The sequence below is a fragment of the Nannobrachium achirus genome, assembly GCF_963921795.1.
Source record: "Nannobrachium achirus genome assembly, chromosome: 22".
In the NCBI taxonomy this organism is placed as follows: Eukaryota; Metazoa; Chordata; class Actinopteri; order Myctophiformes; family Myctophidae; genus Nannobrachium; species Nannobrachium achirus.
Genome location: NC_137829.1, coordinates 666,115 through 679,486, shown reverse-complemented (window position 1 = coordinate 679,486; position 13,372 = coordinate 666,115). Strand labels below are relative to the sequence as shown.

General features: G+C 43.2%; 1 protein-coding gene across 1 annotated transcript in view; it reads right to left on the bottom strand.

Annotated features, from left to right (window-relative positions):
* Nucleotides 1–12,075, bottom strand: part of sympk (symplekin) — a 35,420-nt gene extending 23,345 nt beyond the window's left edge. The window contains exons 1-11 of the mRNA XM_080753071.1: nucleotides 11,937–12,075; nucleotides 9,513–9,615; nucleotides 8,022–8,087; nucleotides 7,880–7,933; nucleotides 6,729–6,802; nucleotides 6,053–6,179; nucleotides 5,093–5,342; nucleotides 3,488–3,658; nucleotides 2,483–2,722; nucleotides 1,917–2,068; nucleotides 659–809 (exon numbers count right to left, since the gene is read on the bottom strand). Of these exons, the coding sequence (XP_080609197.1) occupies nucleotides 659–809; nucleotides 1,917–2,068; nucleotides 2,483–2,722; nucleotides 3,488–3,658; nucleotides 5,093–5,342; nucleotides 6,053–6,179; nucleotides 6,729–6,802; nucleotides 7,880–7,933; nucleotides 8,022–8,087; nucleotides 9,513–9,581 (1,354 nt within the window). The 5' untranslated portion in view covers nucleotides 9,582–9,615; nucleotides 11,937–12,075. The remainder of the gene's footprint in view (nucleotides 1–658; nucleotides 810–1,916; nucleotides 2,069–2,482; nucleotides 2,723–3,487; nucleotides 3,659–5,092; nucleotides 5,343–6,052; nucleotides 6,180–6,728; nucleotides 6,803–7,879; nucleotides 7,934–8,021; nucleotides 8,088–9,512; nucleotides 9,616–11,936) is intronic.
* Nucleotides 12,076–13,372: the final 1,297 nt, after the last annotated feature.

The following is a 13,372-nucleotide window of genomic DNA, read 5'->3' as shown; positions in this document are numbered from 1 at the left end:
TAGATTTAACTAATATCTGATGCTTTAACTTGTATTACCCAAATGCATTTGGGTCCCCAATCCGTTAATCAGTTAAAGTCCCAGGCCTACTTAACTCTTACTGTGCCAATCCCGAACTAGTTCGGCATTATTTGTCCTTATCAGGGTGCCGATCCCGAACTAGTTCGGCTTTTAAAAAAAGAAGCCGGCCGCCATCTGTTTACACGGCCCGCGAGAGCGTCGCGCCGCCGATATTTACCATCCACTCCAATGCAATCCAGGATCTTTAGAGCTCATTTTCTCTGTTCCATGCATATCCATGAGGTGTGCAAGGTTTAATCATGGCTAAATCGCCGAAAATAGGGCTTCTAAAATGCTTGGTAGTCAATAGCTAACTTCAAGCTAACTTCATCCTGTTCCTGTACATGAACAAAGGAAAGTGTTCAGGCGAGTCATGGCTGCACAAGGCTTGTGCATATACCAGCACTTGTCTATGTAGCATTCTATGGCCATTGGGCGCCCTCTAGTGGTGAAAAGGTGGCACAGAATGAGTTAAAACCAATTACCTTCACCAGCCCAAACAGATGTGAATTCATTCAACATGGAACGTGGACACACAAGCCCATCACGCAGATCAAACCCGATATATGCTTTTGTCTCAGCATGGGTGAAAACAGACCTGGTCCGATCCCTGCGGCGGTCATCTGCGAGGCCATGAGCCTGGCCAGGTGTCTGATCTGAGCGTCCGTTCCTGCAGACTCCACCGGCGTGTAGGTGGCCTGGAAGGAGGCTGGCATGGCGTCTGGCAAGTAGACCATGCTGATCAATACCTGGTAACAGACAGTTAGACCATGCTGATCAATACCTGGAAACAGACAGTTAGACCATGCTGATCAATACCTGGAAACAGACAGTTAGACCATACTGATCAATACCTGGTAACAGACAGTTAGACCATACTGATCAATACCTGGTAACAGACAGTTAGACCATACTGATCAGGACCTGGTAACAGACAGTTAGACCATACTGATCAGGACCTGGTAACAGACAGTTAGACCATACTGATCAATACCTGGTAACAGTTAGACCATGCTGATCAATACCTGGTAACAGACAGTTAGACCATGCTGATCAATACCTGGTAACAGACAGTTAGACCATGCTGATCAGTACCTGGTAACCGACAGTTAGACCATGCTGTTGGATAAGTATTGAGAAGCCTTTATGTCAGGGGTCTTCAACAGGGGGTCCTCAGAGTTACTACAGGGGGTCCTCCAAATCTTTGAGTGATATAAACTTTTTTTATATTAACCCCTTGAACCCTAGCATCCATATTCGGAGAACATTAGCCAAAAAATAGCAGATCTACAAGCTCACGAGGCGTTGTGAGCTTGTAGATCGGCTATTTTCGGCAAAGAGCTTTGGTGTAGAGGGGAAAAGGAGCAGACTAAGTAGAGAGTGAAAATTCAAGTTTTTGTTGGTTCAAGTGGTTAAATATCTGAAAACACAAATTGACATCATTCCAGTCAAACACTGATGATTGTGCTGTCAAATGATGAAACTATATGGAAACAGGTTGTGGGGGTCCCTGCTTCATCTCTCTCTCAACTAAGGGGTCCCTGGCCTGAAAAGCTTGAAGACCCCTGCTTTATGTTACAAGTCCTGATTTTTTACTAAAAGGACTCTTTTCCATTATGAATAAAAGATAATGGATGTAGGCTAAATTAATCTGTATCCATTATGGATCATTAGAAAGCACTTTGTTTATTAGTCAGACAGTGAAGGGGAAAAGAATCCTGCATTGGAATCAAAATGCATCGTGATGGATCGGCAATCGATTTATAATCGAACCGCAGCCCTCTGAATCGGAATCGAATCGTCGGGTTCCTAGCAATTTCCGTCCCCAGTGCCTTCATCTCTGCGGTGGGACTCACCAGGTTGGCGACGTTCTCGGGCGAGAGCAGCGGGCGGAGGAAGTCTGAGGTGAGGTCGATGGCGGACTGGGGCGGCGGGGCGGCGGAGGGCTTGGACTCCGAGGAGGGCGCCGCTTCCTCTTTGTCCTCGTCGTCCTCCATCAGCGCGGGTTCTGAGCAACACAAAGGAACAGGACAGCGTCATCGTTTCCCCTTCCTCTATCTGCAGGGTTTCCTGGGCGTCCAGGGGTGCCGCAGAATACCTAGCTAAGATTCGTCAATATCACTTCAGTTCAACCAGACCCTAGTCTAGACTTATTAAAACAGGCCGAAGTTGCAACTATATTTTGCCTGTTGCCTAACACCTACATTACAGGAGTTAACAGGTCAGACACTGGTCTATTGATATGTACACAGGCTTGTTCCTTTGTAAAAACACTGTGGTGTGACACTACAGTGTAAACGTCGTCGAGGTGTGAACTTAAAGGATGGTTCACATCGATGCATGTCCGTGCGCGTGAGACGGCATGTAGTGTACACATGTGACCGGACCAAAGCGACCCTGCGCCGCCCCTTCCAACACTCACCCAGCTTGAGCTTCTTGCCCTCGGTGTAGGGCTCGTTGCGGGGCCTCTTGCGGGGCTCACGCGGGGCCGGGGTGGAGCGCGTGATCTCGCTCTGGGCCATGCCCAGGTCCAGCAGCAGCGTGCCGATCTGGGCCGTGAAGTCCTGGCTGCACGGGTGCTTCAGCACCGCCAGCAGGTGGAGCTTCAGGTTCTTCCTCACGCTGCTCACCTGCGACTTGGCCAGAGTGGGGGGAAGGTTGGCTGGAAGGCACGACAACAACAGGGGTGTTTTAGTCGGCTAGAAATTGCGCCGAAAAATGTTTGTCGACTACCCTTTTTCACTGACAAAGACTTAATAAAAGCGAAACTATTAGAGATGTGCCGATTGATCGGAGAGTGATCACGATCGGCCGATAAAGGCTCTATCGGCTTTGATCGGTATCGGCTTTGCCTCTATCGGCTTTGCCGATCTACAAGCTAGATCAGCTACTTTCACAACATTTATCTGTGGGACTGTAATGTAACCTCAGCTTCATCTCCTACAAGTTGAATCGGAGGACCTCAGCCTGCAATCTTCTAATGTTTATACTTAATATACAAGGTTTTGTAAGAAGAATCATTACATATATAAATGCTGCTACAGTAACACAATAAATAGAAGAATTTATGGATTTGACGCTGAGACCGGGAATATCGGTATCGGCAGATACTGGTTCCAGTCGCAATCGGAGCATCTCTACTAAGCTATGATGACTAAACTAAAATGTTATGTTGGAGAAGAAATCCTGTAGAACTAAAAGACAAGTCATTGTATGTTCATTGGCGCTCTGAAAATAGCCGATCTACAATCTCACAACAATCTGTATGGCCAAGTCGTACGGTGTGATTTGTGAAACGGCGTGAAAGGAGCCTCCCACCCACACTAGCGCGGTTTCCTAAACAACAAACACATGTAATAGCGGGTAATCAATACATTTGATATGGTGTTTGTAGCGGGCCCTTGTTTCCAGCTCCATCCCCACTCACCGTGCAGCGTCTCGTAGGCCTGCACCACCTCGGACATGAACATGGGCCTCTGGCGAGCGATGGTGGCCAGGGAGCCCAGGGCCGTGGTCAGGTTGATGCTGGAGATGGCCGGGTGCACCATGAACCTCAGCAGCTGCTCCAGAGCAGACTTCCCTTCTTCACACAGGACCTCTGGAGAGGCACAAGGGTCAGGGTCAGGGACTTCCATATATTGTAGCGACCACAAATCTTTGAAAATATCTTTTTAAAAGCGAACATTTGTAACTAAAAATATTTGCTTCTTGGGGGGGTTCCCTGGAACAACATATTTCGAGATGTGGGTCGGTGGCCAAATAGATATAATTCTAAGGGTCCTTGACATGAAAAAGTTTTGAGAACCACTGACATAGAAACATGCGTTTTTCAAAAACCTTAGAACGATTTAGAAGACATTTATAGAATCGGGTCAGAATCTTCAAAGATTTCACAACTTTTCAAAAATAGCAGATCTAAAAGCTCGCAGCGCGGCACTCGGGGGTCGGAGCTACCATGTTTTGGGACGAGCATTCATATATATTCGCTGAGGTAACCGGAACTTATTTTTTTTTATTATCATTAGGGCTTTGATACAAATTCTAAGCATGGAGGCATCAGTTGTGGTAAAGGACAGCGCATTTTGCACTCTCATCTCATCTCAACTGCGCAGCAAAAAAACTAAAGGGAGAAAGTTGATCACACATCGATAAATGGGCTCGACGCGTCGACTTGCTAGTGAAGTGAACTCGCGTTCACTTCCCTAGACTTTATGTATGAGTCTGCCTTTATGAGTGAGTAGTTCTTTATGTACGAGTTGTCTTCATGTATGAGTCTGCCTTTATGAGTGAGTAGTTCTTTATGTACGAGTTGTCTTCATGTATGAGTCTGTCTTTATGTGTGATTGGTTCATTATGTGTGAGTGGTTCTTTATGTGTGAATGGTTCTTTATGTGTGAGTGGTTCTTTATGTGTGAGTGGTTCTTTATGTGTGAGTGGTTCTTTATGTGTGAGTGGTTCTTTATGTACGAGTGGTTCTTTATGTGTGAATGGTTCTTTATGTGTGAGTGGTTCTTTATGTGTGAGTGGTTCTTTTTGTGTGAGTGGTTCTTTATGTGTGAGTGGTTCTTTATGTGTGAGTGGTTCTTTATGTGTGAGTGGTTCTTTATGTGTGAGTGGTTCTTTATGTGTGAGTGGTTCTTTATGTGTGAATGGTTCTTTATGTGTGAGTGGTTCTTTATGTGTGAGTGGTTCTTTTTGTGTGAGTGGTTCTTTATGTGTGAGTGGTTCCTTTATGTGTGAGTGGTTCTTTACGTATGTACGAGTGGTTCTTTATGTACGAGTGGTTCTTCAATGTGTGAGAGGTTCTTCTCACCAGAGCGGATGTACGAGTGGTTCTTTATGTACGAGTGGTTCTTTATGTACGAGTGGTTCTTCAATGTGTGAGAGGTTCTTCTCACCAGAGCGGATGTACGAGTGGTTCTTTATGTACGAGTGGTTCTTCCATGTGTGAGAGGTTCTTCTCACCAGAGCGGATGTACGAGTGGTTCTTTATGTACGAGTGGTTCTTCAATGTGTGAGAGGTTCTTCTCACCAGAGCGGATGTACGAGTGGTCCTTGGGGATCTTGTCCAGGCTGATGTCGCCCTCCTGCTTCTTGGGGACGTCTGAGTCGGAGGTGCGTGGAGACAGCGTGATGATGAGCGACTCGGTGAACTTGATGGCGTGCGTCCGGACGCCGTCGTTCTCCGAGTCCAGCTGGGCCAGCACGTCCCCTTTCATCTGGGTCACCATGTCCCAGCACGCCTCCTGCATCTCTGGCACCGTCTTGGACCGAACCAACCACTGTACAGCACGCACACGCACAGACACACACACACACACACACACACACACACACACACACACACACACAATGAAGACAAAAATCTGAGTTTAACAAACCATTAAAACTCTCGCACACGTGTTAACCATTGGGAAAGAAAGATTGTGTTCTCTTTTGATTGATAAAGACAGGTCCCAAAACCGCTGGGATACGTGACGGACAGACGTGACGGACAGACTGATAGACAGCCAGTGGAGATTTTCACAGGGTTCCCACACATCTTTACCAATTCATTTCCAAAACTTTTCCAGAATATTTAACCAGATTTCCAGGAATATATAACAATAATTCAGCTCAATAACAAGTTGCTTACTCCTATGCGCAATGCCAAAAGACAGGTAGTGTATGGCAGTGGTTCTCAGCCTTTTCTGGCCGTGACCCACGAAATAATCATATTTGAACTGGGGACCCCGGCACCCTGATGAGCACTAAGAGTAGAGGAATTTTGAATAACATGGATTTATTGTGAAAATTTGCCATTTCAGAGGTATTAACAAAATCAATAACCAAAGACAATGCATAGCTATTTTTTTCCAGGACCTTCCAGGACCCTTGATCAATTCCAAAACTTTTCCAGTACTGGAAAAATATTTTTCTAATTTCAAAATATTTCCAGGAATTTCATGACCGTGGGAACCCTGTAAGTCGGACAAAGTTCCATGTTGTGCACCTGTAGGGCCACTCTGTAGAGCTGGGTCAGGGTGAGAATAGCTTTCTTCACCACGTTGACGCTCTCGTCTCTCAGCAGCATGTTCAGGTTAGCGATCAGTCTCAGCAGCAGCTCGTTGTCTCTTTTGCTGCACGGCGACACACAAGAAAGAAAGAACTTGAAAAAATATTTAGTATAATTTTAAACTTTAAGTACAAAGTTATTTTCAGTCAGTTCTAACCAAAATGGCTATTATCTCAACGTTTTCCTCGCAACATAATCACTAAAATATCGTCACTGTCGGGTAGAAACCTCGTAACTCCAAGTTTCAAATGTGTGGGTCTTTTGCTAAAGCAAAGCCCTGCTTCATCATACAAGACTGTCGCACACAACTAGTGAAACAGCCGATCTACAAGCACACTAGATCTGCTGTTTTCACTAGTTTTATAGATGATAAATACAAAACGAACGGTTTTGGACATACAAGGTTTCCACCCGACAACGACGATATTCTATAAACATTCTATAACTATAAGGTACCGGGATTATAATGTAGGGGTGGCTTGGATTAAAAAAAATATTTATGGGATGCCCCGAGACAAAAAAGGTTGGGAACCCCTGATATACAGACATGTACTTCTAAGTTGTTGGACAGATACAAACACTGCGAAAAGCGTAAAATAGTGTGAACACCCACCACGCCTCTTCGATGAAGCCGATGACAAACTTCCTCACTTCTATAGATTTGTCGGTCTGAAAGGCGATCATCTCCTGCACAAGACAAGTTTCAAATAAACATAGTCAAGAAAAAATGAAGTACTTTCACACGCAGGTCACTTGGTACAAACTACCCTCACGCCTAAAAGGTTGAAGGTTTGAGTCCGCACTGAGTGGACGATAGGTTACAGGCAGGTCAATGTAAATCTTTAGGCGCATCCGTGGCTACTGTGCATGTATTGTGCAAAAACAAAGCAAACAAAACAGGCCTATAATCCCATTGACCAAATGGACATGGATTTTTGATGATGTACCTCAGACTCAGTTGAATGAATGAATGCATGAATAATGAATGAATGAATGAATGAATGTTTTATGTTGTTGCTTCAGCATAACGAATAGATAATACAGTTTAGTTCATAAATACAGAGGTGGCTCCTAAAAGGTGTAGGATGAAGCTATTAAGCTAATGTTTACTTTGCATACTCCGTTTGAAAAGTAACTTTGTTTCAAAACAAAACACTGTTTCAGAACTTGAAAATAATGCAATCGTTATTTACGTCAGCATAGTTTAGCATGAAACAATCAAATCATGAATGAAGAAATGTGCAATCATATATACACAAAAAGCAATCTATGGTATACATAGTGGCTCAGGGGTAGAGTACTAGAGGTGCCGAACACGGAGGGTTTCCAAAGGGTTCCCAGTTTGATCCTGGGCTCCCCCAGAGTTACTATCGAAGTGTCCTTGAGAGTCTTGACTCTGAACCCCTAATTGCTCCTGATGAGCAGGCTGTGCCTTGGATGGTTTCCTCTGCCATCAGTGTATGAATGAATGAGTGTGTGTGTGACTGTGTGTGTGTGTGTGTGTGTGTGTGTGTGTGTGTGTGTGTGTGCGTGTCTGTCTGTCTGTGAATGTAATGCACAATCTATGTGAAGCGCCTTGGATAAAGGCGCTATAAAGGTGCTATATAAATGTGCCATTTACAATTTACATATCAAACGTAATACTGTAAAGCAATGGCTCTATATTTACACACATATACGTAATTGCATACCGACTCATATATACACATATACATACACCACACATGTGGGCATATATTATAGGTATTAAGTTGATTTACTTACATCTAAGAAGTTGTCCAAAAGTGAGGGATCCTTGTTTATGATGAGCTCTTGGACCTGAAACAAGGTACAAATGGTTAGAACATCTCCAAATGTTAACAATTACTAATTTATTTAGAACCAAATGGTAGTTGAGGAGACTGACCTGTCTAAGGGTGGTGAGCTTCTCATCTGTAGAAATCAGAGCCGCCTGATTCAACAGATCTACCACCTGGGGAGAGGATCAAACAAAACACAAGATAAAATGTCTGTTTTTTTTTTGTTTTTTGATTTTTTTTATACCAGCCTAATTTAACGAATCCCGTTTTAAAACAACTTTTTGACTCTGGTGATGTCAGATGTAGGCCTATCCGTGTCTCACTGGGAAATATACCGATATTATATCGCTACTTTCGCTAGTATCGTGACATGAGAAAGAGACTCGCTGTTGTGTGGGATTTTAGAAAAATACGGAATACAGCAGTGGTGTGATATGGATTCTAGAAGTGTGATATGGTGTGATATGGTGATATGTGATATGGTGTGATATGGTGATATGTGATATGGTGTGATATGGTGATATGTGATATGGTGTGATATGATATGGTGATATGGATGTGGTGTGATATGGTGATATGGATGTGGTGTGATATGGTGATATGGTGTGATATGGATTTTAGAAGTGTGGGTCCTCTAAATTCATGACGTCATGCACGCATGCTGTTTTTATTGTTAATTAGTGTTTTTATTGTTAATTAGTGTGTGCATATGAGGCGCGCGTGCGTGCAGCAAAATAAGTGTGGGCTCGCCAAGCCCACGCGAGCCCATGGCATCTCACCCCTGGAATACAGTGTGCACACACACACACACACACACACACACACACACACACACACACAGGTTCACTGCAAGATATTGAAGTGGTCGGGAAGTATCAAATCGTTAAAGTATTTCACACTACACAAGTGTTTTCTTGAAATCATTGTGTACGAGCCCTTATGGTTTGTACGAAACATGCATGGAGAAGTACAGGCTTGAGAGGCGGATGTCGCGCTGACCCTTCGGGGAAAGTAACCAACATATGCAAATGTCAGACTTGATAGACGGTCACAATCTATGACCGTCTTGATCCAAGGCTAGTAATGCAATATACTCATTGACAGGAACAACAGAGGGACATTTACACTTCACTGATATGAGTCTAGGTCAAATGAGTGGGGAATGGGATAGCATTGGACACTACAAAGATACATCCTCAAAGTGAATCTACCCATTTGTACCAGTGACAAGGTTTTTGTCACTCTGGTGAGAGCAGGAGAGGACCTGGTGAGACGTAGGAGGAGCCCGGCCAGGAGTCAACCCATAGAGCCTAGTTCTTCCATGCGCCAGAGTGGCGCTGCCCCCAATCCCGGCAGAGTAGTTCCGGTGCAGCACATTGAGTGACCCTGTCTTTCCCTAATAGGACTGATCGTGGATAGCTACTCGGGACTTGATCAACCCCGGCTGGGTCACCTGGGCGAGGGTGTATGATGTTGCGAGACCCGAAACACCCGTCGACCCCAGGCTACATCACTGATGATACGTCCCACGGTCCCAGTTGCATCCTCGTGATGTTTTTTTCATTATTGTATTATTTAAAGATAAAAAAAATATATACCTTTTCACTGGTGGTCATGTCTACATGAGGGGTGTCTCCTCCCTGCTGGGAGTCCATTGCTACTTCCATCTCTTCAACAAGATGCCTTCATACCATCACAATCCTGCAACGAAAACATTACTTCATACCATCACAATCCTGCAACCAAAACATTACTTCTTATCATCACAATCCTGCAACCAAAACATTACTTCTTATCATCACAATCCTGCAACGAAAACATTACTTCTTATCATCACAATCCTGCAACGAAAACATTACTTCTTATCATCACAATCCTGCAACGAAAACATTACTTCTTATCATCACAATCCTGCAACGAAAACATTACTTCTTATCATCACGATCCTGCAACGAAAACATTACTTCTTATCATCACGATCCTGCAACGAAAACATTACTTCTTATCATCACGATCCTGCAACGAAAACATTACTTCTTATCATCACAATCCTGCAACGAAAACATTACTTCTTATCATCACAATCCTGCAACGAAAACAACATTATTTCTTACTGATAGGTATTTTGTTATGGTTCATATCATATTTTTATCAATACATATTGTTGACCCCCTGACCCTAAGACACAGTGACTGTGTCCTGTCATATAATGTCATGTACAGTACCCACAAGGTCTCCGTCTGGTAGAAATCAGGCCTTATCAACTGCCTGGAGCCTGTACCTAAACAATGAGAATTGTTTTGGTATTCTAAGGCTCGGCCTGGGACATTTGGTGTCATCCAGACACCAGCAAGGACACCTCCCCCCAGGAACCCTGTATATGGACTCTTGGTCTTGTCATTTGTGGACAAGAAACATATCCTATGAACTGTTGAAACGTCATCCATTGACTGATGAAATGACCATACTTATACTCATGTCAAAACATAATTTGTGAGAGAGAGCACGAACCATTGATTATTCTGTTGTACCTTTGTCTTGAATACTCTCTCTCCATAGTAAAACATTCCATTCTCACTCTGATCACTCTCCTGTCTTATTTCTTTGTGATGGATTATTGTATCTCATATGGGAATAAGAAGGTGTTGTTGTTTACAAATAATATTTCCATCACAAACTGCTATGAAAACAACATTACTTCATAGACCCCCAATGGACACTCTCAGAGTTATGGCCGGGGGTCCTCGCAAATAAAACATTTGAGAACCACTAGTAGGCCTACTAGTGGACTTAGCCGCAAATTGCAACACTAGATTTTTTCTCGGATGAATCTAGGGTTGCAATACCTCCCATAGGGATCCAATGCATGAAAACAGTTTTTTGCTATCTGATTGATTGATTGATTGAAGGCTTTATTAGAAGTTTGCATAGGAAAATGTACAGATTCATGACGGTACAGTTCACTGGTACAAGGTCTACTAAAAGGAGATCCATGAAAAGACTAAGCTTATTTCAACAGGAAACCATTAAAGTATCTCATATAACATTGAATGACAGACAAATAGAACACAGTACTATGCAGTAGATATGTAAAGAAAAAAAGAGATTGTATTAAACAACTTCAAACTCACCAATATTGTGGCTCTATGGAAAGCTTGGAATTTACTCTTGCTATCTGCAAAGTGTTTGTTTCTGAAAAATCCACCGTGGAATTGTTATGATTTTATTTTCTGTCAAGAAATTCAGTTCGGGTGATTATTTTTTCTAAGTGCTGGAGTTTGGAAGCGCTCGTGGGAAGTCACTCAGCAGTCCTGTGTACCAGCTGGTTCTGTCACATAGCCTAATGCAGGAGGCAGCGGGACGTGGTGTTATAGAAGACGAGCGCTTCCTAAGTTCAAGACTTAGAAAAAAAACATGGCTGCTCGGATTTTATTGACAGAAAATAAATCATAACAATTCCACGGTGGAATTTTCAGAAACAAACACTTTGCAGATAGCAAGAGTAAATTCCGAGCTTTCCATAGAGCCACAATATTGGTGAGTTTGAAGTCGTTTAATACAATCAGATAGCAAAAAACTGTTTTCATGCATTGGATCCCTATGGGAGGTATTGCAACCCTAGATTCATCAGAGTATAAAAAAATCTAGTGTTGCAATTTGCGGCTATAGTGGACTCATAATGTGCATTTGAGAACCACTAGTAGGCCTACTAGTGGACTCATAATGTGCCACAGTGTCGTAGTAAATCAGGATCATACATATTCTTAAGAAACCCTGGAGACTAATTGGGTCATATATTAAACCCATATGATGTGTAAAACAGGTTTCGGGTTTACATGGCTCAAATGCAGTATAAATAATGGACCTTCATATGGAACAGGTTGAAAACCACTGATATATAACATGTATTATTATTAATATTTATAACAACAATACTATTAATTAGCTCCTGCGTTAGCTGAAAGCTAACAGATTCATTCAGTGACAGTCTAACGTTCATAAGAGTGATTTCAAATAAATACCTGTACACATAAAGTATTTCTTGATCCGCCCCAAAAAGGAAAATCTCGAGTTATAAGAGCCTAATAGCAAAACTATGAGTTAATTAATAATACTAAACTATCAGTTAGTCTTGTGAACACAGCTGCATGGAGGCAGCCATGTTGGATTACACAGAGCGGTGTTCCGTTTGCGTGACGTTCGCGAACGAATCGAGTCTTCTGAACGGCTCTTTGAAATGAACGGTGGGATCCGGTTCGCACCAGGGAGCCGTTCCTTTCAAATGCATGGGGAAAATACATTCTCAAATTATTTACTTGAAAGGTAAGAAAACGGAAAATAGCTGTCAGGGAACGTATAAGTCGAAAAATAATGTTAGCAGAGGACTTTAAAGGTCCTTTGTAGCCTGCCTACTCAACATACAATAGACTACTATTCAACAGCAACATAACATGTAGCATTATAGCATATGTATATACATTGTAAAGTATATAGAGTTAATGCAAAGCCTATATAACAACCAATAGATAGACAGCAGGGACAGACTTTATATGAGATGAGATACTTAAAGTGTGGTTCCTGTGGAAATAAGCCTCGGCTTTCTAGGATCTCCTTTTAGTTGACCTTGTACCAGTGATTTGTACTGTCATGAAACTGTACTTTTTTTCTATTGCAAACTTCTAATAAATTATTCAATCAATCAATCAATCAATCAGGGATAATAAAGTGAGCAGTGATACTAAAGTGAGATGTAATGTCACAGAATAACCAGGAGATGGCACTGTGGTAGCGGCTCTGTGGGTACCTGAGGACATTGAACCATGAATTCCATGGAAATAAAATAGGCCCGCCTATAATATAGTTCTACATCCAAACCTTGATGACTAAAAACTAAAACTGTTATTTTTCAGGATTCAGAAATAGTCAAATTAGCAGATCGGCCAGCTCAACACTTCCATCCATCCGTCTTCTTCAACCGCTTATCCAGAATCGTGTCGCGGGGGGTAACAGTTCCAACTGAGATTTCCAGATGTCCTTATCCCGAGCAACTTCCTCCACTCCCTCAGGGATTATACCGGTGTTCCCAAGCCATTTTGGAGATATAATACTTCCATCTGGTCTTTGGCCTGCCACGGGGTCTCTTCCCAGTGGGACGTGCATCGAGGACCTTCCAAGGAAGGCGCTCGGGGGCATCCGAACTAGATGCCCGAACAACCTAAGGTTCGGGCATCTACCTAAGGCCACCTAAGGCTTAGGTGCTTAGGTGGTAGGAGTCTCCTAAGCTGACTCCTTTCCAAGTGTAAGAGCAGCGGTTCTACTTAAGTCTCTCTCGGGTGACTGAACTCCTCACACTTTCCAGACACACACGCTTGTAGATCTGCTACTTTTGATGCTTTCGTGTGCTGGTGTGCAGCAGTGGCGGCTCCAGGGGGGGGGGGGGGGGGGGGGAATTGGAGCT